This window comes from Girardinichthys multiradiatus, chromosome 17, assembly GCF_021462225.1.
Source record: "Girardinichthys multiradiatus isolate DD_20200921_A chromosome 17, DD_fGirMul_XY1, whole genome shotgun sequence".
In the NCBI taxonomy this organism is placed as follows: Eukaryota; Metazoa; Chordata; class Actinopteri; order Cyprinodontiformes; family Goodeidae; genus Girardinichthys; species Girardinichthys multiradiatus.
The window spans coordinates 6,262,285-6,280,777 of record NC_061809.1 but is presented as its reverse complement, the minus strand read 5'-3'; the positions used below and the strand labels follow the sequence as shown (position 1 = coordinate 6,280,777).

At 40.9% G+C, this 18,493-nt stretch overlaps 1 protein-coding gene across 2 annotated transcripts in view; it reads right to left on the bottom strand.

The window, feature by feature from the left end:
- The window catches only part of braf (B-Raf proto-oncogene, serine/threonine kinase), a 116,315-nt gene that overhangs the window by 9,691 nt on the left and 88,131 nt on the right, over positions 1–18,493 (bottom strand). The window contains exons 14-20 of one of the 2 annotated variants that reach the window (XM_047389845.1): positions 17,373–17,549; positions 17,254–17,300; positions 17,016–17,134; positions 16,780–16,911; positions 15,117–15,251; positions 5,366–5,519; positions 2,893–2,915 (exon numbers count right to left, since the gene is read on the bottom strand). In XM_047389845.1, the coding sequence (XP_047245801.1) occupies positions 2,893–2,915; positions 5,366–5,519; positions 15,117–15,251; positions 16,780–16,911; positions 17,016–17,134; positions 17,254–17,300; positions 17,373–17,549 (787 nt within the window). The remainder of the gene's footprint in view (positions 1–2,892; positions 2,916–5,365; positions 5,520–15,116; positions 15,252–16,779; positions 16,912–17,015; positions 17,135–17,253; positions 17,301–17,372; positions 17,550–18,493) is intronic. The other variant, XM_047389846.1, reaches the window with a different exon arrangement.

Here is an 18,493-nt window from a genome sequence, read left to right as displayed (position 1 = left end):
CACAGCCCCTGATGGTTCAGTAGCCAGGGCCCTGGATGAATTGCGCACGCTGGCTCATCACATGACAGAAGACTCTGGTGTAGATCCTTTACCTGATTGGTTTGCTGACATTTTGGTAAATGGAAGGATTTTATTACAGGTATGACTTCCTTTGCCATCTTCACAGGTATTCTCATTTGCTGTGGATGTTGTGCCATTCCCTGTCTGCGCACTCTAATTAACAGATTGATCACTACAGCTCTGTCAAAGGAGGACCCCTCTTGGTCATATCAGATCCCTCTCCTCAGAGGTGTAGAGGAACCCATGGATTGCTCTGATGAGTCTGACAGCGACTCTCATGATGATGACGCTTTCTAATAAATGTACGATATTCAATTTACATCTAATTCTAATGATGTAGATGTGTACTGAACACACACAGGGTAGATGATAACTCATGATTTAATTTTGCTAGTATATTGGTGAACTAATATATTCTACTATATTTTCTTCATTTAATTTTTGATTGTTTGAATTCTTTATATTATTTGTGTATTCATTTTATATGATCATTCCTTAAAACGTTGTTGATTGGAGAGATGCTTTCCATCAGAATGACAAATTATTTCCAACAAAGAAGATGACAGTTATAGTAGTTTAGTGTTGTAGTGTTTAGCTTTGTAATAATGTTTCATTATTCATTTTACATTATTTAGTCAATTTGTATTACTACTTGTTTCATATAATCAACTTTTGATTCGTTTTTAGTATTCATTTTATTACTAATCAATTCATATTTTGAAATTCATTTTCTTGTACTTTCCTTCATTGTCATTCAGTAAAAATCTTCTTGGGTGTTCGATAACATATGAAACTTGTTTCATTATGATCGAAGAGGGTGGATTGTTATAGAAATTTTTTGTTCCTTGCTTGATTTGCTCTTTGATACTCTACAGGAACTGACAAAAGTATTAGAACCCCCAAGTGTTGTTCCATTCTTCTTTTATTTAGTCTTAGAGTAATGGTTTCTCAGCCTTCTGCTTGCAGCTGTGTGAGATAATATGTATGCCACACTGTTAAGATAATGTCTGGGACCTCGTCTCTCTGGGTCTCATGAGAGTTACCTTGAAAACTGTTGTAGCTTATAAGGAGAACCTTTGCTTTGTCTAGTCAGAATGATTTGGTAGCACTACTGAGCACATCTCCAATGCTGTAAAATCCTTCTCTTGCAAGATTAAAATAAAGCTGATTCTGAGTGACGATCATCAGTCTCTGGATACCAATTTTTCTACAAGAACAGGAGGGCTTCTTAAAGAAGAACTAACAGGCCTGTGAATTCTTACTGGTTGTTAGGTGATCAAATACTTATTTCATGCAATAAATGAAAATTAATTAGTAAAAAAAAAAAATAATAATCACAATGTGATTTTCTATATTTTTGTTGTAGATTCCGTCACTCTAATTTTTATCAGACACTCTTCAACTTTAAGACTTTTAAATGCTTTGCAAGTGGAAAAACCTGCAAAATCTGCAGTTTATTGAATACTTGTTCTCCCCACTGTATATACAGATTTTCTTATTTTCTCTCTTTCTCATCTGTGCTTCCATCACTCTGTGACCTTTAGTACTTTAGGCAATGTTGTTTGTGTCTGTTGTGAACATCTGCTACAGTGAGACTGTCCAACTGGCTAAATATTGCTTTTAGCATGTAAAACAATTTCATAACATTTGGAATATATTAGCTAACAATTATTGCACTCTAAACAGTCCTTTGCAATATGAATTTTGCACAAACTGATATTGTCATGACGATATATTTGTGAAATATTATGCAGCCCCACAGAAAGTATTAAGACCTTCTACACTGGAAAAATCTGTATCTGCAGATATTTAGATTCAGATGTCCAACTTGAAACAAAACAAATTCAGGATTGAAAAATCTCAACTTAAAAGTGCATATTGGCTAAGGGATGACTAGTCTCTGCTCTAATTGTCAGGTTCCGTCTGGAGTTAACTGAACCCGCAGTAGGACAGATCACTGCGCACTGAGCCATGCACAAAGGGGAAGGCAGAGTGTCTGCAACACTGCTGTGCATAAGTAGTTGTGTATCAGTTTTGGGAGACGAAAATGGCTCAGTCTGCCTCAGTTATGAGCATCTTTAGAGACTTTCAGTGTTGATTATATTAAAATATAGAGATTTTTGACAAACCTAATTAACACCCAAGAGTGCAGTAGTCTGTTAGGGTGCGTCTTGTGAGAGGTAATGGAAAGTTGGTGCAAGCCATAAAAACTAAGAACAAATTCCTTAGGTGATGTAATTCTCTAAAACCTGCTATGTGTCTTGCGGTCTGAATTCCATTAAGCATTAATTAAGGATGTCTATGTTCATGTTTATTCAAATTCCAAAAGCAGTGTACATATACAGACCCACTGAATAAATTAGAATATTGTTGAAAAGTTCATTTATGTCAGCAACTTAGCTCAAAAAGTGAAACACATATAGATTAACTGCAGACAAACTGATGTTTTTAAGCCTTTATTTCTGTTAATTATGAGGATTTTCTCGGAGGCTTACAGCTAATAAAGATATGACATTTAAAATTTGAATACTACATCAGACAAATAAAAAACAACTTTTTTGATAGAGAATGTGGGACTTTTGAAATGTATGTTTTATACCTGCTTACGAGTTGTTATTTTGAAAAAAAATAAATTACTGTTAATCTGACAAACAATCGTCAGTGGAACACATTCTAATTTACTGAATATGACTGTAGATGCGTCTACAATGAGACATAATTTAGTTCTTTAGATTGCATGTGAAGGTGTGAAATCAGCAGGCAAATATTTAGTCATTATGACATGAAAATATCAAAAACATACTAACTTGCACTAGAAGGAAAAATTATTACCTCACCTTTGGTACCATTGGAACCTGAAAAACATTGTATACAGGGAAAACTACATTGGTGGCTTATTCAAAAATACTTTATTAATCCCAAAGGGAAATTAAATGTTGTTATAGCTCATATTATGAAGGTTTCCTCAAAGAGCCGTTGTAGATGCTGATGGCTGTGGGCAGGAAGGATCTATACAGGTCCTTCTCAAAATATTAGCATATTGTGATAAAGTTAATTATTTTCCATAATGTCATGATGAAAATTTAACATTCATATATTTTAGATTCATTGCACACTAACTGAAATATTTCAGGTCTTTTATTGTCTTAATACGGATGATTTTGGCATACAGCTCATGAAAACCCAAAATTCCTATCTCACAAAATTAGCATATCATTAAAAGGGTCTCTAAACGAGCTATGAACCTAATCATCTGAATCAACGAGTTAACTCTAAACACCTGCAAAAGATTCCTGAGGCCTTTAAAACTCCCAGCCTGGTTCATCACTCCAAACCCCAATCATGGGTAAGACTGCCGACCTGACTGCTGTCCAGAAGGCCACTATTGACACCCTCAAGCAAGAGGGTAAGATACAGAAAGAAATTTCTGAACGAATAGGCTGTTCCCAGAGTGCTGTATCAAGGCACCTCAGTGGGAAGTCTGTGGGAAGGAAAAAGTGTGGCAGAAAACGCTGCACAACGAGAAGAGGTGACCGGACCCTGAGGAAGATTGTGGAGAAGGGCCGATTCCAGACCTTGGGGGACCTGCGGAAGCAGTGGACTGAGTCTGGAGTAGAAACATCCAGAGCCACCGTGCACAGGCGTGTGCAGGAAATAGGCTACAGGTGCCGCATTCCCCAGACCTGGGCTACAGAGAAGCAGCACTGGACTGTTGCTCAGTGGTCCAAAGTACTTTTTTCGGATGAAAGCAAATTCTGCATGTCATTCGGAAATCAAGGTGCCAGAGTCTGGAGGAAGACTGGGGAGAAGGAAATGCCAAAATGCCAGAAGTCCAGTGTCAAGTACCCACAGTCAGTGATGGTCTGGGGTGCCGTGTCAGCTGCTGGTGTTGGTCCACTGTGTTTTATCAAGGGCAGGGTCAATGCAGCTAGCTATCAGGAGATTTTGGAGCACTTCATGCTTCCATCTGCTGAAAAGCTTTATGGAGATGAAGATTTCATTTTTCAGCACGACCTGGCACCTGCTCACAGTGCCAAAACCACTGGTAAATGGTTTACTGACCATGGTATCACTGTGCTCAATTAGCCTGCCAACTCTCCTGACTTGAACCCTATAGAGAATCTGTGGGATATTGTGAAGAGAACGTTGAGAGACTCAAGACCCAACACTCTGGATGAGCTAAAGGCCGCTATCGAAGCATCCTGGGCTTCCATAAGACCTCAGCAGTGCCACAGGCTGATTGCCTCCATGCCACGCCGCATTGAAGCAGTCATTTCTGCAAAAGGATTCCCGACCAAGTATTGAGTGCATAACTGTACATGATTATTTGAAGGTTGACGTTTTTTGTATTAAAAACACTTTTCTTATTGTTGGTCGGATGAAATATGCTAATTTTGTGAGATAGGAATTTTGGGTTTTCATGAGCTGTATGCCAAAATCATCCATATTAAGACAATAAAAGACCTGAAATATTTCAGTTAGTGTGCAATGAATCTAAAATATATTAATGTTAAATTTTCATCATGACATTATGGAAAATAATTAACTTTATCACAATATGCTAATATTTTGAGAAGGACCTGTATATATAGTACGAGAACCTGTATCTAAACTACCCAGAACATCTGCATCATGAAATCCGAGTATTAAATCTGTCTTTCAGAAGTAGCATCTGTGTTCAGCACATTAATATGATTGTTACATTACCCAGTTTACCTCAAGTCAACATGTAACTTAGCCCTCATTACTGTAAAATGCTGTGGTTACAAACTGACATGCATGCAGACAGAAATAGCAAGGTGGTTTTTAATATTAAAGAAAGATGACTATAAAAGCCGTATTAATTTTAGCCTCTGCCTCTAGACATTTTTACTGAACTATTTTAAATCTTAAAGCATCATTATGTGATTAAATTGTCATGTCTGTTTTTGGCTTTTGCTATACATTATATAATGATGACTAAAAATGTTTTATACCTATTATTTAATCAATTTTGTTCCTATGATAATGAATGTGTTATGGGCTATTTTCTTATTTTCTATACGGTTTCTTTTGAGTCAGACTAGACTTAACAGCTTGATAAAAATCCAGTGGACTTATTTTTGCTTGTCCCAATGTAGGGTCTGCTCGAGAACAACATTTATTCCTGTTCCCCATCTGGCTTGCAGCGCTGACATGGCACATGGGGCACCATAATTTCCATTTTCACTTTAAATATTTTAATTGTTACATTTACAGCATTAATATTTTCAGTTTACTGTCTATTTGTGTACTAGTTTAAAGAGAAATCTGTTTATGAGCTTACCATATCCTCCAGCTTGAATGGGGGTTTTCGGTGAGGCGCAGGAGTACAGACTGAAGTCTTCTGTCTGAAAGCCAGCTCGATTTAAGGAAGGCTCTGAGGCGCTGCGGTGGATTTTGGGTAACGAACGAGCCAGCAGTTCAATAGATGCCAAAATCTGAGGGAATAGATGGTACACATTCAGTTGTCAAAATCTTAGACCACCATCGGTAACTCATTGTACATCAAATTCAGTCCATCAACATAGAAGTAACAAGCATTTCTTCAGTCTATGGCTTCACTGTTAACACTGTTGCCTTGCAGCAAGCTGGTACTGGGTTCAAATCCCTGCCTGGGGTCTTGCACTTGCTTATTCTTCCGGTGTTTATATTGACTCCCCTGGGTACTCTGGCTTCCTCCTGTAGTCAAGAAAAAGTACATTTGTTTTCTCTACTGTTCCCTTAGGAGCATCTGTTTGGGTGCAGAGTTGCTTGTCAGTGTTTCTCTGTGTCCTTGTCATAGCTTAGCGACCCATCCAGGGTATACCCTGGTTCTTGGTCGATGACTACTGGAGATAGGCCCCTCTGCAAGAATAAGTGTGTATATACAGTACAGACCTAACGTTTGGACACACCTCATTCAAAGAGTTGTCTTTATTTTCATGACAATGAATATTGTAGCTTCACATTGAAGGCATCAAAACTATGAATTAACACATGTGGAATTATATACTGAACAAAAAAGTGTGGAATAACTGAAAATATGTCTTATATTCTAGGTTCTTCAAAGTAGCCACCTTTTGCTTTGATTACTGCTCCGCACACTCTTGGCATTCTGTTGATGAGCTTCAAGAGGTAGTCACCTGAAATGGTTTTCACTTCAAGGTCAGGTTTAATAAGTGGGATTTCAAGCCTTATAAATGGGATTGGGACCATCAGTTGTGTTGTGCAGGAGGTGGATAACAGTACACAGCTGATAGTCCTACTGAATAGACTGTTAGAATTTGTATTATGGCAAGAAAAAAGCAGCTAAGTAAAGAAAAACGAGTGGCCATCATTACTTTAAGAAATGAAAGTCAGTCAGTCCGAACAATTGGGAAAACTTTGAAAGTGTCCCCAAGTGCAGTTGCAAAAACCATCAAGCGCTACAAAGAAACTGGCTCACATGAGGACCGCCCCAGGAAAGGAAAACCAAGAGTCACCTCTGCTGTGGACGATAAGTTCATCTGAGTCACCAGCCTCAGAAATCGCAGGTTAACAGCAGCTCAGATTAGAGAACAGGTCAATGCCACACAGAGTTCTAGCAGCAGACACATCTCTAGAACAACTGTCAAGAGGAGACTGTGTGAATCAGGCCTTCATGGTAAAATAGCTGCTAGGAAACCACTGCTGAGGACAGGCATCGAGCAGAAGAGACTTGTTTGGGCTAAAGAACACAAGGAATGGACATTAGACCAGTGGAAATCTGTGCTTTGGTCTGATGAGTCCAAGTTTGAGATCTTTGGTTCCAACCACCGTGTCTTTGTGCGGTGCAGAAAAGGTGAACGGATGGACTCTACATGCCTGGTTCCCACCGTGAAGCATGGAGGAGGAGGTGTGATGGGGTGGGGGTGCTTTGCTGGTGACACTGTTGGGGATTTATTCAAAATTGAAGGCATATTGAACCAGCATGGCTACAAAAACATCTTGCAGCGGCATGCTATTCCATCTGGTTTGCATTTAGTTGGACCATCAATTATTTTTCAACAGGACAATGACCCCAAACACACCTCCAGGCTGTGTAAGGGCTATTAGACCAAGAAGGAGAGTGATGGGTGCTGCGCCAGATGACCTGGCCTCCACAGCCAACAAGTGCTAAGCATCTCTGGAAACTCCTTCAAGACTGTTGGAAAACCATTTCAGGCGATTACCTCTTGAAGCTCATCAACAGAATGCCAAGAGTGTGCACAGCAGTAATCAAAGCAAAAGGTGGCTACTTTGAAGAACCTAGAATATAAGACATATTTTCAGTTGTTTCACACTTTTTTGTTCAGTATATAATTCCACATGTGTTAATTCATAGTTTTGATGCCTTCAGTGTGAAGCTACAATATTCATTGGTCACTCTTTGAATGAGAAGGTGTGTCCAAACCTTTGGTCTGTACTGTATAATGGATGGATGGGTGGATATTTAGTTTAACTTGTAAACCCATAATACCATCTGCTGGCCAAGAGTGTTTTTACACTGTCCCAAAAATCTACTTAGACAGGTTTTCTAAAAAAATCCAGGATTTAATTGAAGTATCAAGTCTGCAAGTGTGTTTTAAGACTACAACCTATGAGAAGATTTCTACAAACTCAGGTGATTGTAAAGACATGGTCTTTTCTCAGAAAGCTTGCAGTACCATATTGCTTTTGAGATCAGTGATAATCTACTGCCACTGTTGATGTTTCACAGGGTAGAAAAATTCAACATTCCAAACCAAAGAATGACACGTTAAGCCTCATCAGAATCAGAAGTATTGCTTAAGTTTGTACATACCAAAAATAAATTTGACTCCGGTGCACTGTGCTCTCTGGATTTTTTTGTTTTGTTTCATTTTTTGTTTTGTTTTTAATGCGTTATAAGATATATTTATGCATATGTCTTTATGTCCTTAAATATACATACAGGGGTTGGACAATGAAACTGAAACACCTGGTTTTAGACCACAATAATTTATTAGTATGGTGTAGGGCCTCCTTTTGCGGCCAATACAGCGTCAATTCGTATACATATACATATACAACTCCGGCACAGTGGTCAGAGGGATTTTAAGCCATTCTTCTTGCAGGATAGTGGCCAGGTCACTACGTGATGCTGGTGGAGGAAAACGTTTCCTGACTCGCTCCTCCAAAACATCCCAAAATGGCTCAATAATATTTAGATCTGGTGACTGTGCAGGCCATGGGAGATGTTCAACTTTACTTTCATGTTCATCAAACCAATCTTTCAACAGTCTTGCTGTGTGTATTGGTGCATTGTCATCCTGATACACGGCACCGCCTTCAGGATACAATGTTTGAACCATTGGATGCACATGGTCCTCAAGAATGGTTCGGTAGTCCTTGGCAGTGACGCTCCCATCTAGCACAAGTATTGGGCCAAGGTAATGCCATGATGCCCAAACCATCACTGATCCACCCCCATGCTTCACTCTGGGCATGCAACAGTCTGGGTGGTACGCTTCTTTGGGGCTTCTCCACACCGTAACTCTCCCGGAAGTGGGGAAAACAGTAAAGGTGTGCCAGCAAGACGTGCACCAACAATTTGTCCTCTTTCGAACTCTGGTATGTCACCCATAATGTTGTGTGCATTTCAATATTTTGAGCAAAACTGTGCTTTTACCCTGCTAATTGAACCTTCACACTCTGCTCTTACTAGTGCAATGTGCAATCAATGAAGACTGGCTACCAAGCTGGTCCAATTTAGCCATGAAACCTCCCACACTAAAAGGACAGGTGTTTCAGTTTCATTGTCCAACCCCTGTATATACAAAGGTGCATTTGCAACTTCAGCATGCAGTTGTTTGGTACTCTATTAAATGTTCATCAGAGAAACAGCCTGGGGGAAGAAACTGTCTCTGTGGCGGCTGGTTTTAGTGAACAGTGCTCTGTAGCGGCGGCCTGAAAGTAAAACTCCAAACAGTTTATTTGCAGGGTGTGTGGGGTCTGCAGAGATTTTAGCAGCTCTTTTCCTGACCCTAGACCTGTACAAGTCCTGGATGGAGGGAAGGTCAGCCCTGATTATTCTCTCTGCAGACCTGATTATTCGTTGCAGTCTGCACCTGTCCTGTTTTGTGTATGAGCCAAATCCCACTGAGATGGATGAAGACAGGACAGACTGAATGATGGAAGTGTAGAAGATGACCAGCAGCTCCTGTGGAAGGTTGGATTTCTTGAGTTGCCTCAGGAAGTACAGTCTCTGCTGGGCTTTCTTTCGAACAGTGTCTATGTGTGAGGACCATCTCAGGTCCTCAGAGATGGTGGTTCCTAGGAACCTGAAGTGGTCCACAGCTGACACGGTGTTGTTGAGGATGGTGAGGGTGGTGTATGGGGGTGGTGTTCTCCTAAAGTCCACCACCATTTCCACAGTCTTGAGTGGGTCTGCCTTGATTCCTCAGTCCACTTCTTAACAGTGTGAACCACGGGATTGGAAGCTCTTAATTTCTGCCTGTAGGTTGGGATGAGGTGGATAAGAGAATGATCCGAAAAACCCAGAGCAGCCCTGGTAACAGCATGATATGAGTTCTTTAAAGCTGTGTAACAATGGTCCAGTGTGTTTTTGTCTCTGGTGGGACACTTAAGATGGTGTCTGTATTTGGGGAGTTCATTGGAGAGGTTTGCACTGTTAAAATCTCCCAGTATTATGATGAAAGAGTCCGTGTATTTTTTCTCCAGGTCTGTAATCAGCTCAGCAAGATGTTTTTCCGCGGCAGAAGTGCAGCCATGCGGTGGAAAATATGAGCCGATTATTATAAACGAGGAAAACTCTCTCGGTGAATAAAACGGCTTACAGATTATGGAAAATGACTCCAGGTCCGGGCTACATGTTTTTCCCAGCACTTTTCCGTCTCTGCGCCAACCTTCATTTATATAAAAGCTGATTCCGCCTCCTCGCTTCTTCCCCGATAGCTCCGCGCTGCGATCCGCTCTGAACAGCTTTCCAGCTGCATCAGCCCGGCATCAGCAGTCCGCGGTCCGGGATGTTTCCACTCAGCCAAGTCTCGGTAAAGCAGAGAATCGCTGATCCGCGGAGGTCCGTGTTTTTACAGGTTAGAAGAAGCAGCTCGTCCATCTTGTTACTTAGAGAGCGGACATTTGCCTGATGGATTGAAGGCAGTGGTGTGCGATGTCCTCTTTGGCGGAGCTTTACCAGCGCACCAGCACGCATTCGGCGCAGTATCCCATAGAATGCCGCGACTCCGCTCGCCATAAACTCGAATCGATGAATGATAGTGAAAAAATCCCAAGAGAGGACTCTCTGATGTTGAGAAGTTCCCCTCTGCTGAATGAGACCACAGAACTGTGGTCCGATACCAAGTACTGTGGCTCGAAAAACATAAAAACACACAAAATACACAAAGAAAGAGAGAGCAAAGCTCCGAGGCTGCCATCGTCGGCGCCATCATGGTCTTTATAGCAATAAAACAAGCAGGTGTCTTTCTACAAAATACCAACTTTATTAGCAGACCAACGCCTTCCGTGGATGGCTTGTGTGAAACATGTGGGTCTGCTAATAAAGTTGCCCTCTTTTTCCTCCAAGTCATACTGGAGTCTTCAACTCACTAGATCTTTGACCCTCTACATGCACCTTGGCAATCGGTGAAGCTGTGCCAAAAACCTTTGGTTGTCTACGCAAAGAGGCAGGGTCCACACAGGATAAGTCACCGGATGATCATATGCCCAGCATATATGAAACAAACAACTATTAATGCACACATACATACTCAATACATACCCAATCATACTATCTCAAATGAATTTAAAATGCATGCCTTTGGACTGTGGCAGAACTAATGGAGAAAATCCATGCGTAAATGGGAAAATATGCCAGGCACATCAAGGATCCAGTCCAGCTGGGATCTGTACCCAGGATTTTGTGGCTGTGAGGCCGTGCTGGGCTGTATGCCACTATGTTCTTATCTATTTGATTCCAAGCTGAGCCAAAACCAGTAAAAACTGATGTCCAAAGGTGGTTGTACAAGCTTGTACAACCAACCAGCAAAACCTCAACAATTGACTTTTATTTTAAAGATTCTATTAGTTTCTTGTATCCTAGTAAATCAATTTTTGTCAAGCTTTCTCTCTGAAATTGCTTCAGTTCATTTGTGGAAGCCTACTTTTTCTTTCATAGTGCTTTTTAAGGATGCAGTGCTAGATTTTGTGAGTGTTTAATCCATCATAGCGACAGCCTTCTGAGCAAACAAACTAGCAACAGTAAAAGCCAATACAAACAAGCAGTGTTATAAAATACAATTTAAACCCCTTACACACAGTTATGATACTTGGAATGTGAGCTGAATACTATAAAGAGACATTGTGCTACCTTAGAAAAGATATTTGTAACAAACAGATTCACTCAGTGCACCAGTTTTCTCCTGACTATCTTAAATGCAATTTCCTACTGAGAGGTTTAGCCATTACAAACAATTACTTGCAAAGAACCCATCTCTGATCCAGAGATCCTTTAATAATTATTATAACCAGATATTTAAAAATACAATTTTTAACACGGTACATTGCCAATGTATAGTGTCTAAATATTGATGACACTTCTGTTTTCCACCATTTTATCACTGCACTTTCAGCTCACTCTGATGTTAGGCCTTACCGGAAGAAAGTACTGCAACTACACCTTCCAGCATTCATTTTAGCTCTGATGTCACAGCAGAGTTGAGAAAGCCCATTGCAGGCCGTGTTGTGTTTCTATTAGCTGTCATTTGGAGCAACGGAAATAACTATCCACTACTGGATTTACTTACAACTTGCGGACAACATGACTTTTTCCTTTCTCGACAACCCTTCTTGTCGAGAAAGGAAAAAGTAGCCACCTTTTGCTTTGATTACTGCTCCACACACTCTTGGCATTCTGTTGGCATTAGGAGTTTGAGGTAATTTTCCGAAACAAAATGACAATAACCAGTCTATATCAAAGACTTGTCTAATAGTGTTTAATACTTTAAATATTTTTCACCAAATTCATGCACTTATTAAAATTTTATATATATATTACACATTTATACACTGCTCAAAAAAATAAAGGGAACACTTAAACAACATAATATAACTCCAAGTAAATCAAACTTCTATGAAATCAAACTGTCCACTTAGGAAGCAACACTGATTGACAATCAATTTCTCATGCTGTTGTGCAAATGGAATAGTCAACAGGGGAAATCTTTGGCGATTAGCAAGACACACTCAATAAAGGAGTGGTTCTGCAGGTGGGGACCACAGACCACTTCTCAGTACCTATGCTTTCTGGCTGATGCGTTGGTCACTTTTGAATGTTGGTGGTGCTTTCACACTCGTGGTAGCATGAGATGGACTCTATAGCCCACACTAGTGGCTCAGGTAGTGCAGCTCATCCAGGATGGCACATCAATGCGGGCTGTGGCAAGTAGGTTTGCTGTGTCTGTCAGCGTAGTGTCCAGAGCCTGGAGGTGCTACCAGGAGACAGGCCAGTACACCAGGAGATGTGGAGGAGGCCGTAGGAGGGCAACAACCCAGCAGCAGGACCGCTACCTCCGCCTTTGTGCAAGGAGGAACTGGAGGAGCACTGCCAGAGCCCTGCAAAATGACCTCCAGCAGGCCAAAAATGTGCAGGTGTCTGCACAAACGGTTAGAAACCGACTCCATGAGGATGGTATGAGGGCCCGACGTCCACAAATGGGGGTTGTGCTCACAGCCCAACACCGTGCAGGACGCTTGGCATTTGCCAGAGAAAATCAGGATTGGCAAATTGGCCACTGGTGCCCTGTGCTCTTCACAGATGAAAGCAGGTTCACACTGAGCACATGTGACAGACGTGACAGAGTCTGGAGATACCATGGAGAGCGATCTGCTGCCTGCAACATCCTTCAGCATGACCGGTTTGGCAGTGGGTCTGTAATGGAGTGGGATGGCATTTCTTTGGAGGGCCGTAAGTCCCTCCATGTGCTCGCCAGAGGTAGCCTGACTGCCATTAGGTACCGAGATGAGATCCTCAGACCCTTTGTGAGACCATATGCTGGTGCGGTTGACCCTGGGTTCCTCCTAATGCAGGACAATGCTAGACCTCATGTGGCTGGAGTGTGTCTGCAGTTCCTGCAAGATGAAGACATTGACGCTATGGACTGGCCCACCTTTTCCCCAGACCTGAATCTGATTGAGCACATCTGGGACATCATGTCTCGCTCCATCCACCAACGCCACGTTGCACCACAGACTGTCTAGGAGTTGGCGGATGCTTTAGTCCAGGTCTGGGAGGAGATCCCTCAGGAGACCATTCTCCGTCTCATTAGGAGAATGCCCAGGCGTTGTAGGGAGGTCATACAGGCACATGGAGGCCACACGCAATACTGAGCCTCATTTAGACTTGTTTTAAGGACATTACATCAAAGTTGGATCAGCCTGTAGTGTGTTTTTCCACTTTTGTGTGTGACTCCAAATTTTTTAGTGTTCCCTTTATTTTTTTGAGCAGTGTATAACCTATAGGCAAGGTCGATTAAAGAAGTGTGCCTAATTATAGGTGCAAACAGAATTAGAGAAACAAATGCTTTCCTTATTTATAAACTTTACCAAAATTTGAGTTACCGACTTTAGTATACACCATAAATTATAGTTTTTCAAATGTTCAAGTACAATTAAAGAAACTTTCCGAAAAGTCTTTGCTCAGTAAAGTTTTTGCGATTTTTTATTTAAGTTAAAATGTCGGATTCAGCCTTTGGCTGATGAGCTGCACCCACCTTGTCTATTGGTTACTGTATTGCATGTATAGCTTTAGGGCAATAGACTTAATACAAACACAAGTATCCTGAATATCTGTCAACGCCTTATTACAAATTAAATTCTTCTCATCATAGTGGAGTAGAGGAGATTGTGTATCTTTTGTACATTCTGCCTGATGGCCTTGAATGTCAGAGCTCTAGTTGACCTAAGAATCACACCATCTCTCAACTTAAAAGCAGCATCCTTAGCTGTTAGCCATAGCTTCTAGGTGGCACACCCCAGAGCAGCCATATAGCCCGCACCAGAAGTAGGTTGGTAGGTCACCAGCAATTCAATTCAGTTCAAAAATACTTTATTAATCCAACTGTATTCAAATTAGAAATTAATTGTTGTTGTAGCTCATATTATGTAGGTTTCTTCAAAGAGCCGTTGTAGATGCTGATGGCTGTGGGCAGGAAGGATCTCCTGTAGCAAATCTGAAGAAGCCTCTGACTGAAGACACTCGGTTGTTGTACAACAGTCTCATGAAGAGGATGCTCAGGGTTCACCATAATGTTCTTCACTTTATGAAAAATCCTTCTTTGCACAATGATCTCTAGAGGTTCCAGAGGAATCCCCAGAACAGAGCCAGCCTTCTTTATCAGCTTGTTGAGCTTTTGCCAAGTCCCAGGCTCTGATGCTGCTACCCCAGCAGATGACGGCAGAAGGGGCACAGGAGCAGCAGCCCTTAGGCCAAAGATTCACAGAGTGAGACGTAGGGCACAGAGCCTCACGACCCAGCCACATCGCCATCCATAGCCGCGCAGGAACAGGCCCTCCCATCATCCCAGGGAGTGCACCCACCCCCAGTAGTAAGAACACAGTAATGACTGATTTCCAAAACTGAAAACAATTTGCGTTTAGCAAAGTGGTGAAGTTATCACGTACAAAATAACGAATACAAAAAGTTGGTTGTAAAAAAAGGAAAAAAGTGACATGACGGGCTGCTGTCTTCTCGTGACGACTGCCTGACACGTCAAATGATTTTCTGGTAAGCAAAAAAAGCAAAATACTTCTGCATGTATTTAGTGCTTTCCGAATCCGGGAAAGAAATCAACAAGATGGGGAGAGCAAAATTGCTACAAAAATTGGAGGAAAAATTGCACTGTTTCATTGATTTTTTTCATTTTACCATTTCATTGATATTTATTTAACATTTTGCTAATTTCAATACCCGGTGAGGCTGAGTTGAGATTATATTGTTACCTGATAGGTAAATAAAAAAAATAATAATAAAAACACATCTGTTGTTTCCATGAAACTCTAAAGCAGCACTTAGAGCCCACCTGGGGGAAGAGAGGTCGCTCTTCTCTCTTTTTCTTCAAGCAATCTGCCATCAGTCTCTTCATGGCCTTAGGACAGTTGCTGCGAACCTTGCTCAGGTCTGGTGAAAGGTAACCTCGACCCACCATAAAGATAATCTGAGGGAAGGGAACGTTTCAATAATGTTGAACTGACCAAAAGCAAGTGTTTTTAGCAAACATGTTACTAAACAGGTGAAAATGTTATACACGCTTAAATTACTTAACCTGTCAGCGTGGAAGAGTTTTGAAACCATACTGAAATTATTAAAAAAACAGTTGTTACTATAAAACATCACAGAAAATGTTAAACGGAGGAAATCAAAACACTAATCTTCAAGGCTTTTAACATTACAATGAGTGCTCAGTGACATGAAGACTCAAACGTACCAGGACGTAGCAATGTATGCAGTCATCTTGCTTAATGTGGCATCTATAGTATATGGTACTGACTACTCCATATAACATTTCTGTGACGGCGGCAATGCTATTTATACTGACTAGCAGCCATTAATCAATCTCAAAAATGCTGCCAAAAAGATCACCATGATATGCTGACCACATGTGCAGTAGTGGTAAGTAGAGCTGGGCAGTTGTTGCACTGTTTTTGTTATTGTGGAAAAAGTTATATTAAGTTATATTATGAATTCTGATTTACTGTGACAATAAATGTTTGCAAACCCCAAATACTGACAGTATGGCTGGTATTGTTAAATCTGCAGTTTGAACTAAAAAAAACTAATTCATGCATTCATCTTTAGTAGAACTGATTACTGCTACGGTGTCTTCACAGGTCTGCTAAAAAGTGGATCAGACAGCTGCAGTTGATCCATAACGTTGCTGCCTGCATCCTCACTAGAACTAAGAAAGTGGAGCACATCACCCCGGTTCTAAAGTTCCTACACTGGCTCCCTGTAGCTCAGAGAATAGACTTTAAAATACTTCTGTTAATCTATAAATCACCGAATGGCTTAGCACCAAAATACTTTACAGACTTGTTGTCAGTGTATCAACCACCCAGACCTCTCAGGTCTTCTGGCTCAAATCTACTCTGCATACCTAGAACCAGAACCAAACATGGAAAAGCAGCTTTTAGTTCTTATGGAATCTGGAATAAACTCCCAGAAAACTGTAAAAGCACCAAAACCCTAAATTGCTTTAAATCAAGATTAAAAACTTGTTTGTTTAGAGTGACCTTTGACAGGGCCAACTAAACATTATTAGTAAAGTTTTCAGTCCAATTTTCCTTTCATTTTCTTATCCATCATTCTATTCTCTATATTTTATTTTATTTTTTATTACTTCTGTTTGATTTTCTGTATTATTGGGATGTTTTTCCTCATGTACAGCACCTTGAGTGCCTTGTTGCTGAAAAGCTCTATATAAATAAACTTGACTTGACTTGTTTTCCCTATTTTTGGTTCCATAAGAGCATAATTTAAATCAATGTTTTTGTAAGATGACATCAAGCAATGATTGTGTACAATTTAGTCATTAACTTAGTTATGATGACAATAAATTTAGAAATTATTTTTTTATTATGACTGGCATTGTTATGGCAGTAAATGCTACAAATTAATTGTGCTCCATACTGATAGAGATGCTGATGCATGAGCCAGCTGTCATTTTGCTCTTTGAAAAGTTTCACCTGGTCTCTGTTGTTAATATTCGAGTAGGGCAGAGCTCCTGACATGAGCTCATAAAGCACAATGCCGAAAGCATACACGTCAGACTGGAAGCTGTAGGGATTCTTGTCCTGCAACCTGATCACCTCTGGAGCCTGATGACATCAAAACAAAGACACGCTGTATTACATTAACTTCATTAGAATCTAGGACAGACAGCAATGAAAAACAGTTTCAATGATGATTAGAAGACACTGACCATCCAAAGTATTGAACCAGACAGTTGTTCAAACTGGTGGGAGCCACTCCAACGAGACTTGACTGTGGCTAGACCAAAGTCACCAATCTTTACAGTCAGATCCTCATGGAGGAAAATATCTTGGAGGTCATGAAGTCAAGGAAATCATATTTTCTACTACAGTGTTTTTAACCTTAAGTTCTTTTACTATCTTTATGTCTGTAAATATCAACATTAAAGCAGAAAGAAACACGGATACTGTTGCTCTTCAGGTCTCTGTGAATGATGGACTTGGCATGCAGGTAACTGAGGGCAGAAAGAAAAGATCTAATTACACTGCTGGAGAAGCCCGACAGTCGATGTTTGGAAGTTACTCACTCCATGCCCTGAGCTGTTTGCCGGGCGACGTCAATCAGCTTGATCATCTCAAATTTTGTCTCGATGATGTGCAGGTGGTGGTACAGACTGGAGCCTTCACACCACTGGGTCACAATTGCCAGCTGGGGCTTGGTTGTGTAGCCCATGAACAGCAGGATGTTGACATGGCGTGTTTTCCTGTTGGAGAAGTGACACTGTGGTCAAGCTACAAATGAACTGCAGTTGTATACAAAACTTCAATAAAGTATAAAATAAAAACAAACAAAGTAAAAGTTGCAAAATATTTTTGGAGGAAAATGTACAAAGTAATTTGATGTTAGGTGGTAGGCTTCATTTAATTTTTTAAGAACTGTTCCGTTCTGGATTCCTCGGAGGACATTAATGACCCCATCACAGATGAGGACGATTTACAATACAGACAACGGAAACAGGACTTTGGACACTGGTGTTAGTGGAACCACCTCCATAGAGATATGAACCTATGTGTTCAACTGAAAAATAAACAGGACTGGGGCCAGAACACTGATGCTCTTTACAAGAATTGCTGGAGCAGACTCCGCCTGCTGTGAAGACTGAGGTTTTTTGGAGTGCAGGGGGTGCTCCTGAAAACCTTTTTTGACCCTGGGATTGGCATCAGCCACCTTATATTGTGTTGTCTGTTGGAGCAGCAGCTTATGAAAAGCTGAGATGAAATGACTAGATAAAATCGTCAGGAAGGCCAACTCTGTTCTAAATAACAGCATCTTGGGACAACGTCTCCAACCCGCTGAATGACTGGACTGAAGATGTAACAGTGAAGCCTATAAGAGACAGAGGTAGGGTCCTTTTTTGTTTGCAACAAGATGCTCCAGATCTTCAATAGGTCTGTTGAGGCGAGTGTAATCTCTTCTGCATCATCTGTTGGGGTAGCAGCACAAGTGCCAGTGACTTAATAATGCTAAACAAGCGGATAAAGAAGGCTGGCTCTGTTCTGGGGAGTCCTCTGGAATCTTAGGGTACGATTGTGAAAAGAAAGATTCTTCATAAAATGAAGAACATTACGAACAACCCTGAGCATCCTCTTTATCAGACTGTCATACAACAACAGAATGTCTTCAGTCAGAGGTTTTTGTAGGCCCTTC